The 17,428-nt window shown below is 44.3% G+C and overlaps 1 protein-coding gene across 2 annotated transcripts in view; it reads right to left on the bottom strand.

The window, feature by feature from the left end:
• thoc2 (THO complex 2) overlaps positions 1 to 17,428 on the bottom strand; it is a 150,225-nt gene that overhangs the window by 58,263 nt on the left and 74,534 nt on the right. For both annotated transcript variants that reach the window (XR_011593590.1, XM_070882709.1), the window contains exon 22: positions 11,199 to 11,363. Coding sequence is in view for 1 of the 2 variants with exons in the window: in XM_070882709.1 (XP_070738810.1) it covers positions 11,199 to 11,363 (165 nt within the window). In the remaining variant the exon portion in view is untranslated. The remainder of the gene's footprint in view (positions 1 to 11,198; positions 11,364 to 17,428) is intronic.

Raw genomic sequence — 17,428 nt, 5'->3', positions numbered from 1 at the left:
GTACTACCAAGCGCTGCCTCCACAAGACCCTGCAAATCCACTGGAAGGATAGACACATCAACGTCAGTGTTCTCGATCAGGCCAACACCCCTAGCATCGAAGCACTGACCACACTCGACCAGCTCCATTGGGCGGGCCACGTCGTCCGCACGTCCGATACAAGACTCAGAGCAAACGCTCTACTCGGAATATTTACCCACCTGCTTTCTATATCCTTTCATCTTTTTCTTCATCCATCCTTCAAATCAATCCTGAATGTTGGCATGGTTTCTGCCGCAACCTCGAAGACGAAGTAAATTCAACATCCCCAACTCCCTGTATTATTAAGTTTCTCTTGATTTACGTTCTAAATCTTTCACATTTAATTGTGCATCGATGGCTCCTCGGTCGAGACTCCACAACTACTGCATGGACTTTTGTCAGTAAGATTGAGACCATCCGTTCAACTGCCTCTTCCGCATCCCTCTTTTCCGTTAGCCCAGCAAGCCAGGCTTCTATCAAGGTTCCACCCAGCCATAGACCTGAACTCGAATCTCTCTAGTTTCTCTTCGATCTCCTCTCATACCCTCGAGGCTAAGCTTATTTTGCTCAGGAGACCCACCTCCTGCTCTTGGACCCTATTCCCACGAAACTGTTAACAACCTAACTTCCTTTCCTGTCCCCCATACCAGCTGACAGTATAAATGGCTCCCTCTCTCAGGTACTGTCCTGCTCCCTTTCAAATCTTCTGTCATCAACCTCATCCACAAAAACCCACGCTTTACCCCATTGCCCTTTGAAAACTACTGCCTCATCTCTAATCTCGCTTTTCTCTCCAAAGTCCTTGAATGTGTTGTCACCTCACAAATCCATGCCCATCTGTCCAGCAACTCCATGTTTGAACCTCTCCAATCAGGTTTCTGACTATGCCACAGCACTGGAACGGATATCCTCGGTGACTGTAACCATGGTGCACTATCTCTCCTCATCCTTCTTGAACAGTCTGCACTTTGACACGGTTGGCCACACTATATTCCTCCAATGCCTCTCCTCTGTTGTCCAGCTGAGTCGGTCTTCTCTCAGCTGGTTTCACTATTAGCTACCCAATCGTCGCCAGAGAATCTCCTGCAATTGTGTTTCTACCCTTACCATTACCTCTGGAGACGGCCCCGCACCCCCCCAACCCCGCAAAGATCTATCCTTGTCCCCCATCGTATTTCTCACATATCTGCCTTCCCTCAGTATCATCCGAAGACACATTGTCAGCTTTCATATGTATACTAACTATACCCAGTCCTACCTCACCACCACCTTTCTCTCAACCCCTCCACTGCCTGTATTGTCAGACCGCTCGTCACACAATCAGTCTTGAATGAGCCGAAACTTCCTCCAATTAAATATTGGAAGACCAAAACCTTTATGCCCCCATCAAAAACTCAGTTCCCGAGTCACCAATTCCATCCCGACCTGGCCACTGTCTCAGACGGGACCAGATCGTTCATAAGCTCGGCATACTACGACCTGAAATTGCACTTTCAACCACATATCCTCGCTGTAACAAGACAGACTACCTCCAGCTCGAGTATCGCCTATTTTGCCCCTTCCTCAGCCATCTGCTGCTGAAAACCTCATTCATGCTTTGGTTACCTCCAGACTCGACTATTCCAATGCTCTCTTGGCTGGTCTTCCATCTTCCACCCGACAGAAACTTGAGCTCATCCAAAACTCTCTCGTCCCAATCTTAACTTGCACCAAACTCCGTTTACCCATCATCCCTGTGCTCGCTGACTTACATTTGCTCCCGCTCCAACTCCTCAATTAAAAAATTCTTATCCTGGTTTTCAAATCCAGTCATGGCTTCACACCTCCCCAACTCTAACCTCACCCACCCCAACAAACCTCTCCAACTCTGGCCTTTTCTGTGTCCCCCACTTCCTTCGCTCCATCATTTACAGCCGTCGCTTCAGCCGTCTAGTTCCTGAGCTCTGAAATTCCCACCACCAACCTCTTCGCTTTCCACCTCAGTCGTCCTTCAAGAAACTGCTTAAAACCTATCTCTGATCAAACATTAGGTCACCTGTCTTAACTCCTTTGGCTTCTTTTTGTCAATTATGATGCAGTGAAGCATCTTGTAATGTTTAAATGCAAGCTCTTGTTCTTGAAATACTCATCTATTTACTTTGACCCATCCTTTTAGAATTTTAAACATTTCTATCATATCATGCTGTAATCTGCATTGTTGCAATGAAAAAGGATGTAGTTTTTAAAGTCTTGTTCCTCTTTGTATTTCCTCAAGGCAGCATAAGGAAATTGATTCTGCATTGCACCTTCTCTATGGCCTCAATATCTTTCCTGTAGTGTGGAACCCAATTCTCCACATTGTACTCCAAATACAGTCTTAAAGATTTTATAATCACATCACTACCTCTTGGCTTTTAAATTGTATACATTGTAACAAATCCCAGGTGTGGTGCCTTTAATGTGCCGTGAAAAAGGACCCACAAATTTCTCTGCTCTTCCACAGCACCAAGCCTACTTCCATTCAGAGTATAATTACTGCTTTTTTTTATAAATCAAAATGAATCAGCTCACATTACGGACACTGAATTCGATTTGTCACTTTTTAGTCCATTCCCCCATCTTATCAATATCCCTCTGCAGCTTCCTTTAACCGTGGAATCATAGAAATTTACAGCACAGGAGGCAGCCATTTCGACCCATCATGTCTGTGCTGGCCGACAAAGAGCGATCCAGCCTAATCCAACTTTCCAGCTCTTGGTCCGTAGCCCTGTAGGTTACGGCACTTGAAGTGCACATCCAAGTACTATTTAAATGTGGTGAGGGTTTCTGTCTCTACCACCCTTTCAGACAGTGAGTTCCAGACCCCCCACCACCCTCTGGGTGAAAACATTACCCCTCAACGTCCTATCAATTATTTTGAATCTATGCCCCCTTGTTGTTGACTCCTCTGCTTAAGGAACTAGGACCTTCCTATCCACTATCTCGGCCCCTCATAATTGTATATAGCTTAATAAGGTCTCCCATCAGCCTCCTCTGTTTCACTGAAAACAAACCCAGCCTATCCAATCTTTCCTCGAAGCTAAAATTCTCCAGTGCAGGCAACATCCTCGTAAATCTCCTCTGCATCCTCTCTACAGGAAAGATGGGATGGCACTAATGTGGTGACCAGAACTGCACGCAGTATCCCAGCTGTGACCTAACTAATGTTTAATACAGTTCAAGCACAACCTTCCTGTTCTTGTATTCTATGTCTCAGCTAATAAAGGCAAGTATTCCAGATTGCTTGTTTAACCACCTTATCTACCTGGCCTGCTACCTTCAGGGATCTGTGGACATGCACTCCAAGGTCCCTTTGTTCCTCTGCACGTCAATGGCCTACAATTTCATGTGTATTTCCTTGCCTTGTTAACCCTCCTCAAATGCATTACTCACACTTCTCCGGATTGAATTCCATTTGCCACTGTTCTGCCCACCTGCCAGTTCATGGATATCTTTCTGAAGTCGACAACTTTCTTCTTCACTCATCATCATAAGCAGTCCCTCAAACGAGGATGACTTGCTTCCACATCAAAAGTTTGCAGATGTTTCAATGAAGAACCCGATATTCCAGTCCTGAACTCCAGGGTGGAAGATGTATGTGCGTGGATTTGTTTAACGTGTGGTGACCGTTGCACATCAGCCACCACACGGGCTTGATCGAGCTAGGCCTTTATCCAGTGGCAAGGGTTAACCAGGACTATGAGAGACCTGCTCTGCTGTACGGACCTAGTGCGCACACATATTGCAGTGTGGACTGGCCAGTGCTGTCCCTGGGCCCTGTACCGTCATTTGCCATACCTCCGCCACGATCACTTGCCGCACTTCCACCGCGATCACTCGCCGAATCTCAGCTACGATCGCTCACCTCTCCTCTGCCCCGATCAATTTCTGCATTTCTGCCTGGATCTCTCGCCACTTCTCTGCCCTGACCTTCCCGTTTCTCTGCTGTATCTGGGCCCCGCCGATGTTCTTCCCACGCTCCAAACGGCGACCTGGGTTTTGAAGAAGCCATCCAGTCGCCCACCTCGAAGTTGTTGCACACTTGCAGCAGCTCGCGCTGGAAGTTGCAGTGGCATGCTCCAGCTCTTTGATCCTCCTGACCTGAGGTGGTGTCCTCTCACAGGTCGGGGTGACCCATGATGCTGCAGTGGCCCGTGCTCCAGCTTTATCCTCCCGACCTGCGAGAGTGTCCTCTCGCAGGTCGGGGTGGCCTACCTTCATTATCAACCCCATCATACCACCCTCATCGACCCTCCTTGTTACCTCCTCAAAAAATTCAATCAAGTTAGTCAGTCATGACCTTCCCATAACAAATCCATGCTGTTGTTCTTGATTATAAAGAAAGGAAAGGAAAGAAAGGAAAGATAGATTACGAAAGTAAACTTGCGCAAAACATAAAAACAGATAGCAAAAGCTTTTACCGATATATAAAACGGAAAAGAGTGACTAAAGTAAATGTTGGTCCCTTAGAAGATGAGAAGGGGGATTTAATAATGGGAAATGTGGAAACGGTTGAGACCTTAAACAATTATTTTGCTTCGGTCTTCACAGTGGAAGACACAAAAAACATGCCAAAAATTGCTGGTCATGGGAATGTGGGAAGGGGGGACCTTGAGATAATCACGATCACTCGGGGGGGGGGGGGGGGGGTAGTGCTTGACAGGCTAATGGGACTCAAGGTAGACAAGTCCCCTGGTTCTGATGAAATGCATCCCAGGGTATTAAAAGAGATGGTGGAAGTTATAGCCATAGATTCGTTATAATCTATCAAAATTCTCTGGACTCTGGGGAGGTACCATCGGATTGGAAAGCAGTTAATGTAATGCCTGTTTAAAAAAGGGGGCAGACAAAAGGCAGCTAACTATTGGCCGGTTAGTTTAACATCTGTAATGGGAAAAATGCTTGAAGCTATCATTAAGGAAGAAATAGTGGGACATCTCGATCGAAATAATGCAATCAAGCAGACGCAACATGGATTCATGAAGGGGAAATCATGTTTAACTAATTTACTGGAATTCTTTGAATAACAAGCATGGTGGATAGAGGAGTACCGATGGATGTGGTGTATTTAGATTTCCAAAAGGCATTCGATAAGGTGTCACACAAAAGGTTACTGCAGAAGATAAAGGTACACGGAGTCAGAGGAAATGTATTAGCATGGATAGAGAATTGGCTGGCTAACAGAAAGCAGAGAGTCGGGATAAATGGGTCCTTTTCGGGTTGGAAATCGGTGGTTAGTGGTGTGCCAGAGGGATCGGTGCTGGGACCACAACTGTTTCAATACACATAGATGACCTGGAAGAGGGGACAGAGTGTAGTGCGACAAAATTTGCAGATGACACAAAGATTAGTGGGAAAGCGGGTTGTGTCGAGGACACAGAGAGGCTGCAAAGAGATTTAGATAGGTTAAGCGAATGGGCTAAGGTTTGGCAGATGGAATACAACGTCGGAAAATGTGAGGTCATCCACCTTGGGGAAAAAAACAAAACAGTAAAAGCCAATATTATTTGAATGGGGAGAAATTACAACATGCTGCTGTGCAGAAAGACTTAAACGTCCTTGTGCATGAATCCCAAAAAGTTAGTTTGCAGGTGCAGCGGGTAATCAGGAAGGCGAATGGAATGTTGGCCTTCATTACGAGAGGGACGGAGTACAAAAGCAGGGAGGTCCTGCTGCAACTGTACAGGGTATTGGTGAGGCCGCACCTGGAGTACTGCGTGCAGTTTTGGTCACCTTACTTAAGGAAGGATATGCTAGCCTTGGAGGGGGTACAGAGACGATTCATTAGGCTGATTCCGGAGATGAGGGGGTTACCTTATGATGATAGATTGAGTAGACTGGGTCTTTACTCGTTGGAGTTCAGAAGGATGAGGGGTGATCTGATTGAAACATTTAAAATAATGAAAGGGATAGACATGAGAGAGGCAGAGAGGGTGTTTCCACTGGTCGGGGAGACTAGAACTAGGGGGCACAGCCTCAAAATACGGGGGAGCCAATTTAAAACCGAGTTGAGAAGGAATTTCTTCTCCCAGAGGGTTGTGAATCTGTGGAATTCTCTGCCCAGGGAAGCAGTTGAGGCTAGCTCATTGAATGTATTCAAATCACAGATAGATAGATTTTTAACCAATAAGGGAATTAAGGGTTATGGGGAGCGGGCAGGTAAGTGGAGCTGAGTCCACGGCCAGATCAGCCATGGTCTTGTTGAGTGGCAGAGCAGGCTCGAGGGGCTAGATGGCCTAATCCTGTTCCTAATTCTTATGTTTTTATGTTCTTAATCCATGTCTTTCTAAATGAAGATTTATCCTATCCCTCAGAATTTTTTCCAATAATTTTCCCACCACCGAGGTTAGGCTGACTAGTCTATAATTGCTTGATCCATCCATTTCTCCCTTTTTAAACAAAGATACAATGTTAGCAGTCTTCCAGCGCCACACCAGTAGGCAGAGAGGATTGGAAAATGATGGTCAGAGCCCCTGCTATTTCCTCTTTTGCTTCTCTTAACAGCCTGGGATACATTTCATCCGGGCCTGGGGATTTATACACTTTCAAAGATGCTAAACCCCTGAATACTTCCTCTCTCACGATGATTATTTCGTCTAATATTTCACACTCCTCCTGCCTGATTGCAATGTCTGCATCACCCCTCTCATTTGTGAAAACAGACGCAAAATATTCATTAAGAACCACACCCACGTCTTCTGCCTCTACACACAGATTACCTTTTAAGGTCTCTAATAGGCCCTACCCTTTCTTTAGTTATCCTCTTGCTCTTAATATATTTATAAAATATCTTTGGGTTTCCCTTGATTTTACTTACCAACATTTTTTCATGCCCTCTCTGCTTTCCAAATTCCATTTTTAAGTTTACACCTCCACTTTCTATACTCCTCCAGGGTTTCTGCAGTATTGAACCCTTGGTATCAGTCATAAGCCTCCCTTTATTTCTTTATCCTATCCTGCATGCCCCTTGACATCCAGGGAGTTCTAGATTTGTTAGCCGTTAAGAGTTTTCGGTGAGCTGAAATTTATGGAGGGTGAACGGTGTTAGTGGCGAAAGGAGATGGTCTTTGGGCTGAAGAGGGAATGGAGTGGATCTCAAGGTGATGCAGTCCATAATAAGAGACTGAAGATGATGGATTTGGCCTTACCTATGTTTTAGCTGCAGAAAATTATGGCTTATCCAAGACTGATATTATACAAGCAGGCTGACAGCACAGAGCCAGTAGAAGGGTTGAGAGAGATGGAGGAGACATCAAGCTGGGTATCATCAGCATATGAGAGAAAACTGATCCTGTGTCTGCGTGTGATGTCACCAAGAGGCAGCATGTCGATAAGAGATGGAGAGGGGGGCGGGCTGGGGGATGGATTTGTGAGCGACTCAAGAGGTGACATTGGGGATGTGGGAAAAGAAACCATTGCTCGAGATGTTGTAGCTAAAAGATAGTTAAGAGCGAAACTTAGAGAGGGTAGTCCCACTGAGTTGGGCAACAGAGGAGAAGCATTCTAAGAGGGTGTGATTGACTGCATTCAATGCTGCATAGTGGTTGAGGAGGATAAGGAAAGAGAATGCAATGCAGTCACAAAGAATGTCATGTGTGATTTTGATTAGGGCTGTTGCAGTGTGTGAGGTAGAAATCTGATTGGAAGGATTCAAACAGGAAGTCCCCAAGGAGAGGGAATCATTTACAGTGTCAGTTAGCATGGAGGCCAGGAAAGAAGGCTGGGTGGTCAGCAAATTAGTGGGATTGGGGTTGAGGAGCAGGAAGTAGGACTCTTGAATGAGATAATCCGAGGGTGGGAAGGAAAATCAGTGAGAAATGAGAGAAACAGGGCAAGGATAGGAGGGGGACAGCAGTAGATTCGGTTTAGTGGGCAAGGAGAGGTGGTGGGTTGGGAAGGAACGGAGGCAAATGAAACTTGATGAAATCTATGAGTCCCTCGCTCGACAGAGTAGAGGTGAGTGTGAAGGGAAGAGGAGCCTAAGGAGGCAACTGATAGTACAGAAAAGGAGTTTAGGGGTAGCTTTGCCCTCCAAGATGATCCGAGAGTAGTGAATGCCTTTGGTTGTGAAGGTTGAGGCTTGAGAGCGTGACATGGCATTGGACGACGAATTCAGCTGTGTACTGCACCCCTTGAACGAAGCAAACATGAGGGTCCTACTAGGGGTATACCAGAGGGAGTTGCGAAACACCCCTGCACGGAAAGGTTGGTAGAAGTTTGGAACTCTTGTGCAAACAGCAGTTGATACCAGTTCAATTGTGAATTTTAAATCAGAGATTGATAGATTTTTGTTAACCAAAAATCAGTGATTTGGGGCAAATGTGGCAATTCGGTCACAGATCAGCCATGATCATATTGAATAGCAGAACAGACTCGAGGGGCTAAATGACTTACTTCTGTTCCTATGTTCCTCGAGATGAAAGACATGTAAAGTACCAGGGATTTCATTAAATTAGCTAGGTAAAAATTTTTTGTAGTAAGTCTTTTAAAATACTATCTTTTTCTCAAGATATAATGCAATACATTCCTCAAGAAGTTTACTATTTTTAAGTAAGGATTACTTGGAAAGTGTTTTTGGGAACTACAAAATCGTTTGCTCGATACCGATTACAGCAAGCATGGATCCTTGGACAGAAAATTAACTGCTTAACCTTGAGTTCCATAATGGTCACTTTGGACAGATGGTGCCGATACACTAATCTTTTAAGACAAATTCCACAATAAGACCAAGTCTGATAAATTTGTCTTCAAATACAAAGGTTTTGTTGTGTGACCAAAGGCAACTTTGCTCGTTGATTTAATGCTTTCATTAATATTGTACTGCTGCATGAATAAAATAATGGAATACTTTTTCTTGGCACAGGACTGCTTCTCAAGATACCTCTAACCATCTCATAAATCATCAGAGCATTTCTCATCCAGCATGCAGATTTTGCTTAATTAGTCTCACATAATGAAAGAATACTAATTGGCTGCTCCGTGTCCAGAGATATTCACAGAGCACAACCGCAATTTGGAAACAAAATCAGTTACAGGGTGAAACTCTCAGTGCATTTCTCTCTCCACCCCACCTCCCGAGGGTGTTAATGCCACACATGAACAACCCAATACTCATCCAAGAACAATAACCACAGGTGAGGTATTTGAAAGACTGATGGGGCCAAAGTAATAGGAATGGAATAAGAAGTTAATAATAAAGTAAATTGTTCTTGGTTTATTTTGAGGCACAGCTGATCGGTTATTAGAGGGTGGGTGGGAACTCCTTGAAAATTCAAACCGCTCGACTCGCTCAACTATTTAAAATACGGGCCTATCGCAAATTTAGGACGACTACTAAGCGGGCACAGTATTTTAAAAAGTATGACTCAACAATACTCGGAGACTTAGGAGCAGTAGGAGAGAGATCAAGGTGCAGATGATTACAATGTCCCAAATAATGGGATACGATTAAAAAGAGGATTAATAGGAAATAAGTCTGATTTGTCTATCTAAAATAGATGAGGCAGCTAGTGGTTAAAATTTGAATTTAATTCAGCAACTGGTACTCAAGAAATATTTTAGGAATTATAAACAGAGTAGCTATGCAGATGAAGGGCAACAATGATAATTTTATGCCCGAGATCATTGAAGTATGAAGACAGACTTGATGCTGAACGCTTGCACTCAACTGGGGTAGGGGCAGGCAAACACTTGAGGGGATCTGACCCAAGTAGTTAAGATTATTGAAAACATGATAAAGCAAGCAGGTAGCATGTTTGAGGTGATGGGGTTGGGTTGAACTGGGGGCCATCCATACAAATGCCAGGAAGCAGGGAGTGAGGTTGAATATATAGATTTATTTTTCCCCGTAGGATAATCAATCCTTCGAGCTGAGTTTTGAAGCAGTGAAGACTGTTTGCTTATACTCCTTTTAGAAACAATTGGAGGAAAATGAAGTGATTACAGCATGTGGAGGACAACAGTGAATTATTTGGGGAAAAAATCACTAGCTCTGGGATCTCCTGGGGCTTGCCTGATTATGAATGAGTTTGGAGAGGTCTCAGATCTCTGTTTTCCCAGGAAGTGAATGCTTGCGCAGAGAGTTGAAATCACCCAGAGGATAGGGCATGAAGACATATAATCGGCCCGATAGCATTTTTTTCATCCCAGATGCATTAACAAACACTGATTGTAAAATATTTACAATAGTGGTGCCTTTCCTGATATTGGTAACACCTGTTTTTGCTTCAGAATCACTGTACGAGCTAAAAATCAAATAAAATATCTGCCCAAGATGACAGAACTCCCAAGACCAGCTAAAAAAAGAACCATAAAACAGGTACAAGGACAACAACCATTAAACAAGTACAAAGCTCAGAAATAATTTGGAAGACAAGTGGAAATGTGTTATATTTCCTTGTCCACGATAGTATTAAGCAAACCTGCAAAGAAAATCAATTTAAAATAGGAAATATTAAAGAATAAGTGATTTACTGATATAGTCCACGACCGAGTTCCTATCATTTAATTTTTTTCCCCACATTTCAAGATAAATTGTGTCGTGCAAAGGGACAGCACTGCAAGCTTAATTTCTTTAGCGGCAAGCACCAAGGAAACATGGATTGCACTGAACAAAGTTTCAGAATGGTCTCAAGTGCGCTGATGTTTTGTTAATTTTACTTTCCTCATTTGCAGCTCAAATTACCCATGCAGTACTCCCTCTGCCAATGGCACCAGCCAATATCAAAAAGCCAAACTGCATCCAATGGTATCCAAGAGCTGAATTTGCTTCGACTGAGGTTCTGAGTTTTGTATTCAGACACAAGTAATGTGGGCTTCTGTCCAGATTGGTACTTTAGCGAGCCCAATTGGCAGCACAATCCAATTGCAGGGCTGGGCTCTCCACCTGAGTGCCATTCTCCTGAGGCCACTAAATAGCTCAATCACCAATTGACAAATCAATCTGAGGATTCAATACTTTTTAGAAAGGGAGTTGGATAACAGTTTAAACTTAGCTGAACAAGATTAAATTTGTGCTTTCACCAATGTTTAAAGTCCCATTTTCTGTGAACTGTACTGATAGATTGACCACCTTAAAAATATAAAAGGGAAAATACATCACCTACATCGTAACCTTCCACATAAATAGAAAAACAGCTGTCAAATAAAACACTACTTACTGAAATGTGGTGTGCATACATAGGACGTGACAAGAAAAATGCTGCATCATGAGGTGTGTGAAACTGATTACAAAGAACATCAATTGAAGGCACTCGTTTGATGTAGTCTTCTGTACTTAGATTTGAAGCTAAAAATCCTCCAAACTGCACCAGTGTATCATGGCACTGCAAAACCAAGAAGGGTATATTTAGTTTGGACTTCAAATTGGATTTACAAGCATCCTGTATTCTTTCATAAATCCAAGTGGATGAATATAAACCATTTAAGAGCTAACACAATATTAATTTGACAATGGCAAACTTGTTGCACAAGCACAGATATAAGTTGTAAAACAAACTCTCAGGCTGAAAAGAAGAAATAAAATAAAAAATGCACCGACAGATAAATACTAGAATGCAGTGCACTTACTTTACTTCAAGTTCATGATAAAAGTGATCTCAACGTGAAAAGAACTTCATTACCACATTCTCGGCAATAGTGTTGCGTAGTTTGTATGTACGTGTGAACTGTTGTGTTCAGTGCAAGAAAGGTCTGCACTCAAATGAAATAATCATCCACTATTGGAAGCCAGCACCAGCATCAAGCAAACCCAGGTCCCGGTGCAGCATACACCAAATATTAATTCAAAACGTCTCTAATCTGCTCAAACCCTAAATTCAAAATAACTTCGACAATACCAATATGAATTTTTACAATTCCCACAACAAGCTTTCCTAATAATCTGAGGAAGATTACCAATCTGTGCCAAGTTAAGTTGATTTTATGTTGTGGAGTCATGTCTACTAACAAGAGTTCAAAGTTACCAAGTTACTTTGACATGGGGCCCTTACAGCTGACAGAAAAATTTTAAGCTGATCAGTCCGAGTTGATTTGCAAATCCAGGGAATGTGAAGGAGCAGACTGTGAACACACAGAGCCAGTCACCTCACATCATCAGGCATGGAAGAAATAAATGGCCCTGCAAATTCTGTTTTTAGGCTACAAGGTGGAAGATGGCAATATCAGCACCTCCTTACACAGCAAGTTCCCAATTCCAGTCAGGCTGTTAGTGTGGATCTCTCCAATATTACCCGTTCTGCTTTAAGGATCCAGTACCTCAATTAAACTGTAATAATACCTCAATGAAAAATAACAGCTGCTCCAATATGCTTTACTAGACTTGCAACCAATTTGGTCAATCTCACTCTTAGCATTTGCCATCACTGTCGGTGTCAGGATCACCAAAGACGAACAAAGAAAAAAAGCCAAAAACCGAGTCAACTCAGGATATCTCCCAGTCAATAGTTTTCGACTGGGGTTTGAAAAGACCTGGAAGCAAGATCCTCTTCCTATTCCATCAGTCAAGGAAATAGGGATGGGGTAGTCAAGCAGGAGGATAAGGGTGACAGGAATAAATATAATTGAAATCTTAAAAAGCAAATCATTTCTTGGCTGATTAAAATAAAAACTACTTCTGCATTTTATATTCAATCTAAAGCTCAACAAGTTTAGACCATTTCAAATGTATCCAGGAATCTCAAAATTAGCCTGGCAGAGAGCTTGAAAGGTTGCAGCCTGACCCGGGATTAAATTAGCAGGTACTCTTGCTGCAGTGGGCATGAAATTCTGCACTGCAAATGGAAGAAAGAAACTGGACCAGGCCAAGAAGAGAACAAACCCTAAAGCTGGAACGGAAATCAATGGCAAGACAACACAACAATGCCCAAAGTTGGAGGGAAGCAGGGGAGCCAATCTGATGCATGCATGTTTTGAGGGTTGATAAATAAGACCAAAAAAAACATTGTATGATATCCAAATAACATTGCTAGATTACTAATCATCCTCCACAAAAATAAATTATATAACATGAAAATCAAGTTTCAAATCCCATATAACTCATTCAGCATCAGTACAGCAACTGAGTTGTTGAACACTGGTGCTGCTGCTTCTTGGTTACTTTTTGTTTTAATAAGCAACAGGAACGTGAAATCATAACATACATAAGAACAAAAGGAGTAGGCCATCTAGCCCCTTGAGCCTGCTCCGCCATTCAACAAGATCATGGCTGATCTGGCCGTGGAGTCAGCTCCACTTACCCGCCTGCTCCCCTTAACCCTTAATTCCCTTATTGGTTAAAAATCTATCTACCTGTGATTTGAATACATTCAAGGAGCTAGCCTCAACTGCTTCCCTGGGCAGAGAATTCCACAGATTCACAACCCTCTGGGAGAAGAAATTCCTTCTCAACTCGGTTTTAAATTGTCTCCTCCGTACTTTGAGGCTGTGCCCCCTAGTTCTAGTCTCCCCAACCAGTGGAAACAACCTCTCTGCCTCTTTCTTGTCTATCCCTTGCATTATTTTAAATGTTTCGAAAGATCACCCTTCATCCTTCTGAACTCCAACGAGTAAAGACCCAGTCTACTCAATCTATCATCATAAGGTAACCCTCTCATTCCTGGAATCAGCCGAGTGAATCGTCTCTGTACCCACTCCAAGGCTAGTATATCCTTCCTTCAGTAAGGAGCACGCAGTACTCCAGGTGCGGCATCACCAATGCCCTGTACAGTTGTAGCAGGACCTCCCAGCTTTTGTACTCCATCCATAGAAACATAGGGCCCAAGTTTCCACATGATTTGCGCCTGATTTTTTAGGAGCAACTGGTGGAGAACGGACTATTTTAGAAATCGCAATTCTCCACATTTTTTTTTCTGCAGTTCTAGTCAGGTAGAATAGTTCTACTTTCGAACAGAATTTTTTCTTCAAAAGGGGGCGTATCCGGCCACTGACGCCTGATTGAAAGTTTCCACAGTGAAAATGTACTCCAAACTAAAGTAGAATGGAGCCAGTGAAGATTTTTGTAGAACTGAAAAGACCTGTTCTACACATTAAAAAATCAGGCGCAGGTTACAAATTAGGCGTCCAGAACGAGGTGGGGGGGAGGGGGAGGGAACTCATTAAATTCGACAATAAATCCTTATTTATACTTCTACAAATAAATCCAACCTGAATAAACATTTATAAGCCAAGAAAAGATTAAATAAACCATCTTCCTACCTGTGTGAAAGTGCTTCAGCCAGGGAGAATTCTGCAGCCGTTCGTGCCGCTGAGCGGGAGGGAGGGAGAGAGAGAGATAGAGAGAAGGGGGAGGGAGGGAGAGAGAGGGAGGAGGAGAGAGAGAGAGGGAGGAGGAGGGGGAGAGGGGGGGTAGCGGGTGTCGGGTCGGGGGAGGGAGAGAGGGGGGGCAGCGGGTGTCGGGTCGGGTCTGGTCGGCGGGGGGGGGGTCGGATCGGGTCGGCGGGGGGAGAGCAGGTGTCGGGTCGGGGGGGGGGGGGAGAGCAGGTGTTGGGTCGGGTCGGCTGAGGGTGGGGAGCGGGGGTCGGGGAGCAGGAGCTGGCCGTGGGAGGAGCCTTATTCACGCAGCCCCAGTGAGGCCATTCAGCCAGGGCTAGGGGCTGCATGCTTCGCGCCCCTCCCACACAGTTCGCGGTCTGGAGCTACTGCACTTGCGTGCCGACTGTAGCGCGCATGTGCAGACGTCCCGGCACTGTTTTCAGCGCAGGGACCTGGCTCCATTCCCACCTCGTGTTGGCTGCGCCGAGGGCCAGAGGACCTGTAAGTAGGTGGAGAATACCGAGGATTTTTTTAGGCGCCGTTTTAGGCGCGAAAAACGGGCGCCCGGCTCGGAGGGGCGCCCGTTTTTTTTCTTGTGGAAACTTGGGCCCATAGAATAGAAACAAAGAAAATAGGTGCAGGAGTAAGACATTCGGCCCTTCTAGCCTGCACCGCCATTCAATGAGTTCATGGCTGAACATGCAACTTCAGTACCATATTCCTGCTTTCTCGCCATACCCCTTGATCCCCCAAGTAGTAAGGACTTCATCTAACTCCTTTTTGAATATATTTCGTGAATTGGCCTGAACAACTTTCTGTGGTAGAGAATTCCACAGGTTCACCACTCTCTGGGTGAAGAAGTTTCTCCTCATCTCGGTTCTAAATGGCTTACCCCTTATCCTTCGACTGTGTCCCCTGGTTCTGGACTTCCCCAACGTTGGGAACATTCTTCCTGCATCGAAACCTGTCTAACCCCGTCAGAATTTTAAATGTTTCTATGAGATCTCCTCTCATTCTTCTGAACTCCAGTGAATACAAGCCCAGTTGATCCAGTCTTTCTTGATAGGTCAGTCCCGCCATCCCGGGACTCAGTCTGGTGAACCTTCGCTGCACTCCCCCAATAGCAAGAATGTCCTTCCTCAGGTGAGGAGACCAAAACTGTACACAATACTCCAGGTGTGGCCTCACCAAGGCCCTGTACAACTGTAGCAACACCTCCCTGCCCCTGTACTCAAATCCCCTCGCTATGAAGGCCAACATGCCATTTGCTTTCTTAACCGCCTGCTGTACCTGCATGCCAACCTTCAATGACTGATGTACCATTTGGAGATACTACATTTAATCCCCTCGTCTAAATCATTCATGTACAGTGTAAACAGCTGGGGCCCCAGCACAGAACCTGTGCGGTACCCCACTCGTCACTGCCTGCCATTCTGAAAAGTACCCATTTACTCCTACTCTTTGCTTCCTGTCTGACAACCAGTTCTCAATCCATGTCAGCACTCTACCCCCAATCCCATGTGCTTTAACTTTGCACATTAATCTCTTGTGTGGGACCTTGTCGAAAGCCTTCTGAAAGTCCAAATATACCACATCAACTGGTTCTCCCTTGTCCACTGGAAACATCCTCAAAAAATTCCAGAAGATTTGTCAAGCATGATTTCCCTTTCACAAATCCATGCTGACTTGGACCTATCATGTCACCTCTTTCCAAATGCACTGCTATGACATCCTTAATAATTGATTCCATCATTTTACCCACTACCGATGTCAGGCTGACCGGTCTATAATTCCCTGTTTTCTCTCTCCCTCCTTTTTTAAAAAGTGGGGTTACATTGGCTACCCTCCACTCGATAGGAACTGATCCAGAGTCAATGGAATGTTGGAAAATGACTGTCAATGCATCCGCTATTTCCAAGGCCACCTCCTTCAGTACTCTGGGATGCAGTCCATCAGGCCCTGGGGATTTATCGGCCTTCAATCCCATCAATTTCCCCAACACAATTTCCCGACTGATAAGGATTTCCCTCAGTTCCTCCTCCTTACTAGACCCTCTTAACCCCTTTTATATCCGGAAGGTTGTTTGTGTCCTCCTTAGTGAATACCAAACCAAAGTACTTGTTCAATTGGTCCACCATTTCTTTGTTCCCCATTATGACTTCCCCTGATTCTGACTGCAGGGGACCTACGTTTCATCCCTCTCGCAATGAAGGCCAACATTCCATTCGCCTTCCTGATTACCTGCTGCACGTGCAAACTAACTTTTTGGAATTAATGCACAAGGACCCCCAGGTCCCTCTGCACTGTAGCATGTTGCAATTTCTCCCCATTCAAATAATATTCCCTTTTACTGTTTCCCCCCCCGCCCAAGGTGGATGACCTCACATTTTCCGACATTGTATTCCATCTGCCAAACCTTAGCCCATTCGCTTAACCTATCTAAATCTCTTTGCAGCCTCTGTGTCCGCTGCACAACCCGCTTTCCCACAAATCTTTATGTCATCTGCAAATTTTGTTACACTACACTCTGTCCCCTCTTCCAGGTCATCTATGTATATTGTCAACAGTTTTGGTCCCAGCACCAATCCCTGTGGCACACCACTAACCACCGATTTCCAACCCAAAAAGGACCCATTTATCCTGACTCTCTGCTTTCTGTTAGCCAGCCAATTCTCTATCCATGCTAATACATTTTTTTCTGACTGCGCCTACCTTTATCTTCTGCAGTAACCTTTTGTGTGGCACCTTATCGAATGCCTTTTGGAAATCTAAATACACCACATCCATTGGTACACCTCTATCCAACATGCTCGTTATATCCTCAAAGAATTCTAGTAAATTAGTTAAACATGATTTCCCCTTCATGAATCCATGTTGCGTCTGCTTGATTGCACTATTCCAATCTAGATGTCCCGCTATTTCTTCCTTAATGATAGCTTCAAGCATTTTCCCCACTACAGATGTTAAACTAACCGGCCTATTTTGTCTGCCCCTTTTTTAAACAGAGGCGTTACATTAGCTGCTTTCCAATCCGCTGGTACCTCCCCAGAGTCTCGAGAATTTTGGTAGATTATAACGAATGCATCTGCTATAACTTCCGCCATCTCTTTTAATATCCTGGGATGCATTTCATCAGGAC

This window comes from Pristiophorus japonicus, chromosome 6, assembly GCF_044704955.1.
Source record: "Pristiophorus japonicus isolate sPriJap1 chromosome 6, sPriJap1.hap1, whole genome shotgun sequence".
Classification (NCBI taxonomy): domain Eukaryota; kingdom Metazoa; phylum Chordata; class Chondrichthyes; family Pristiophoridae; genus Pristiophorus; species Pristiophorus japonicus.
This window is presented reverse-complemented; position numbering and strand designations above follow the sequence as displayed.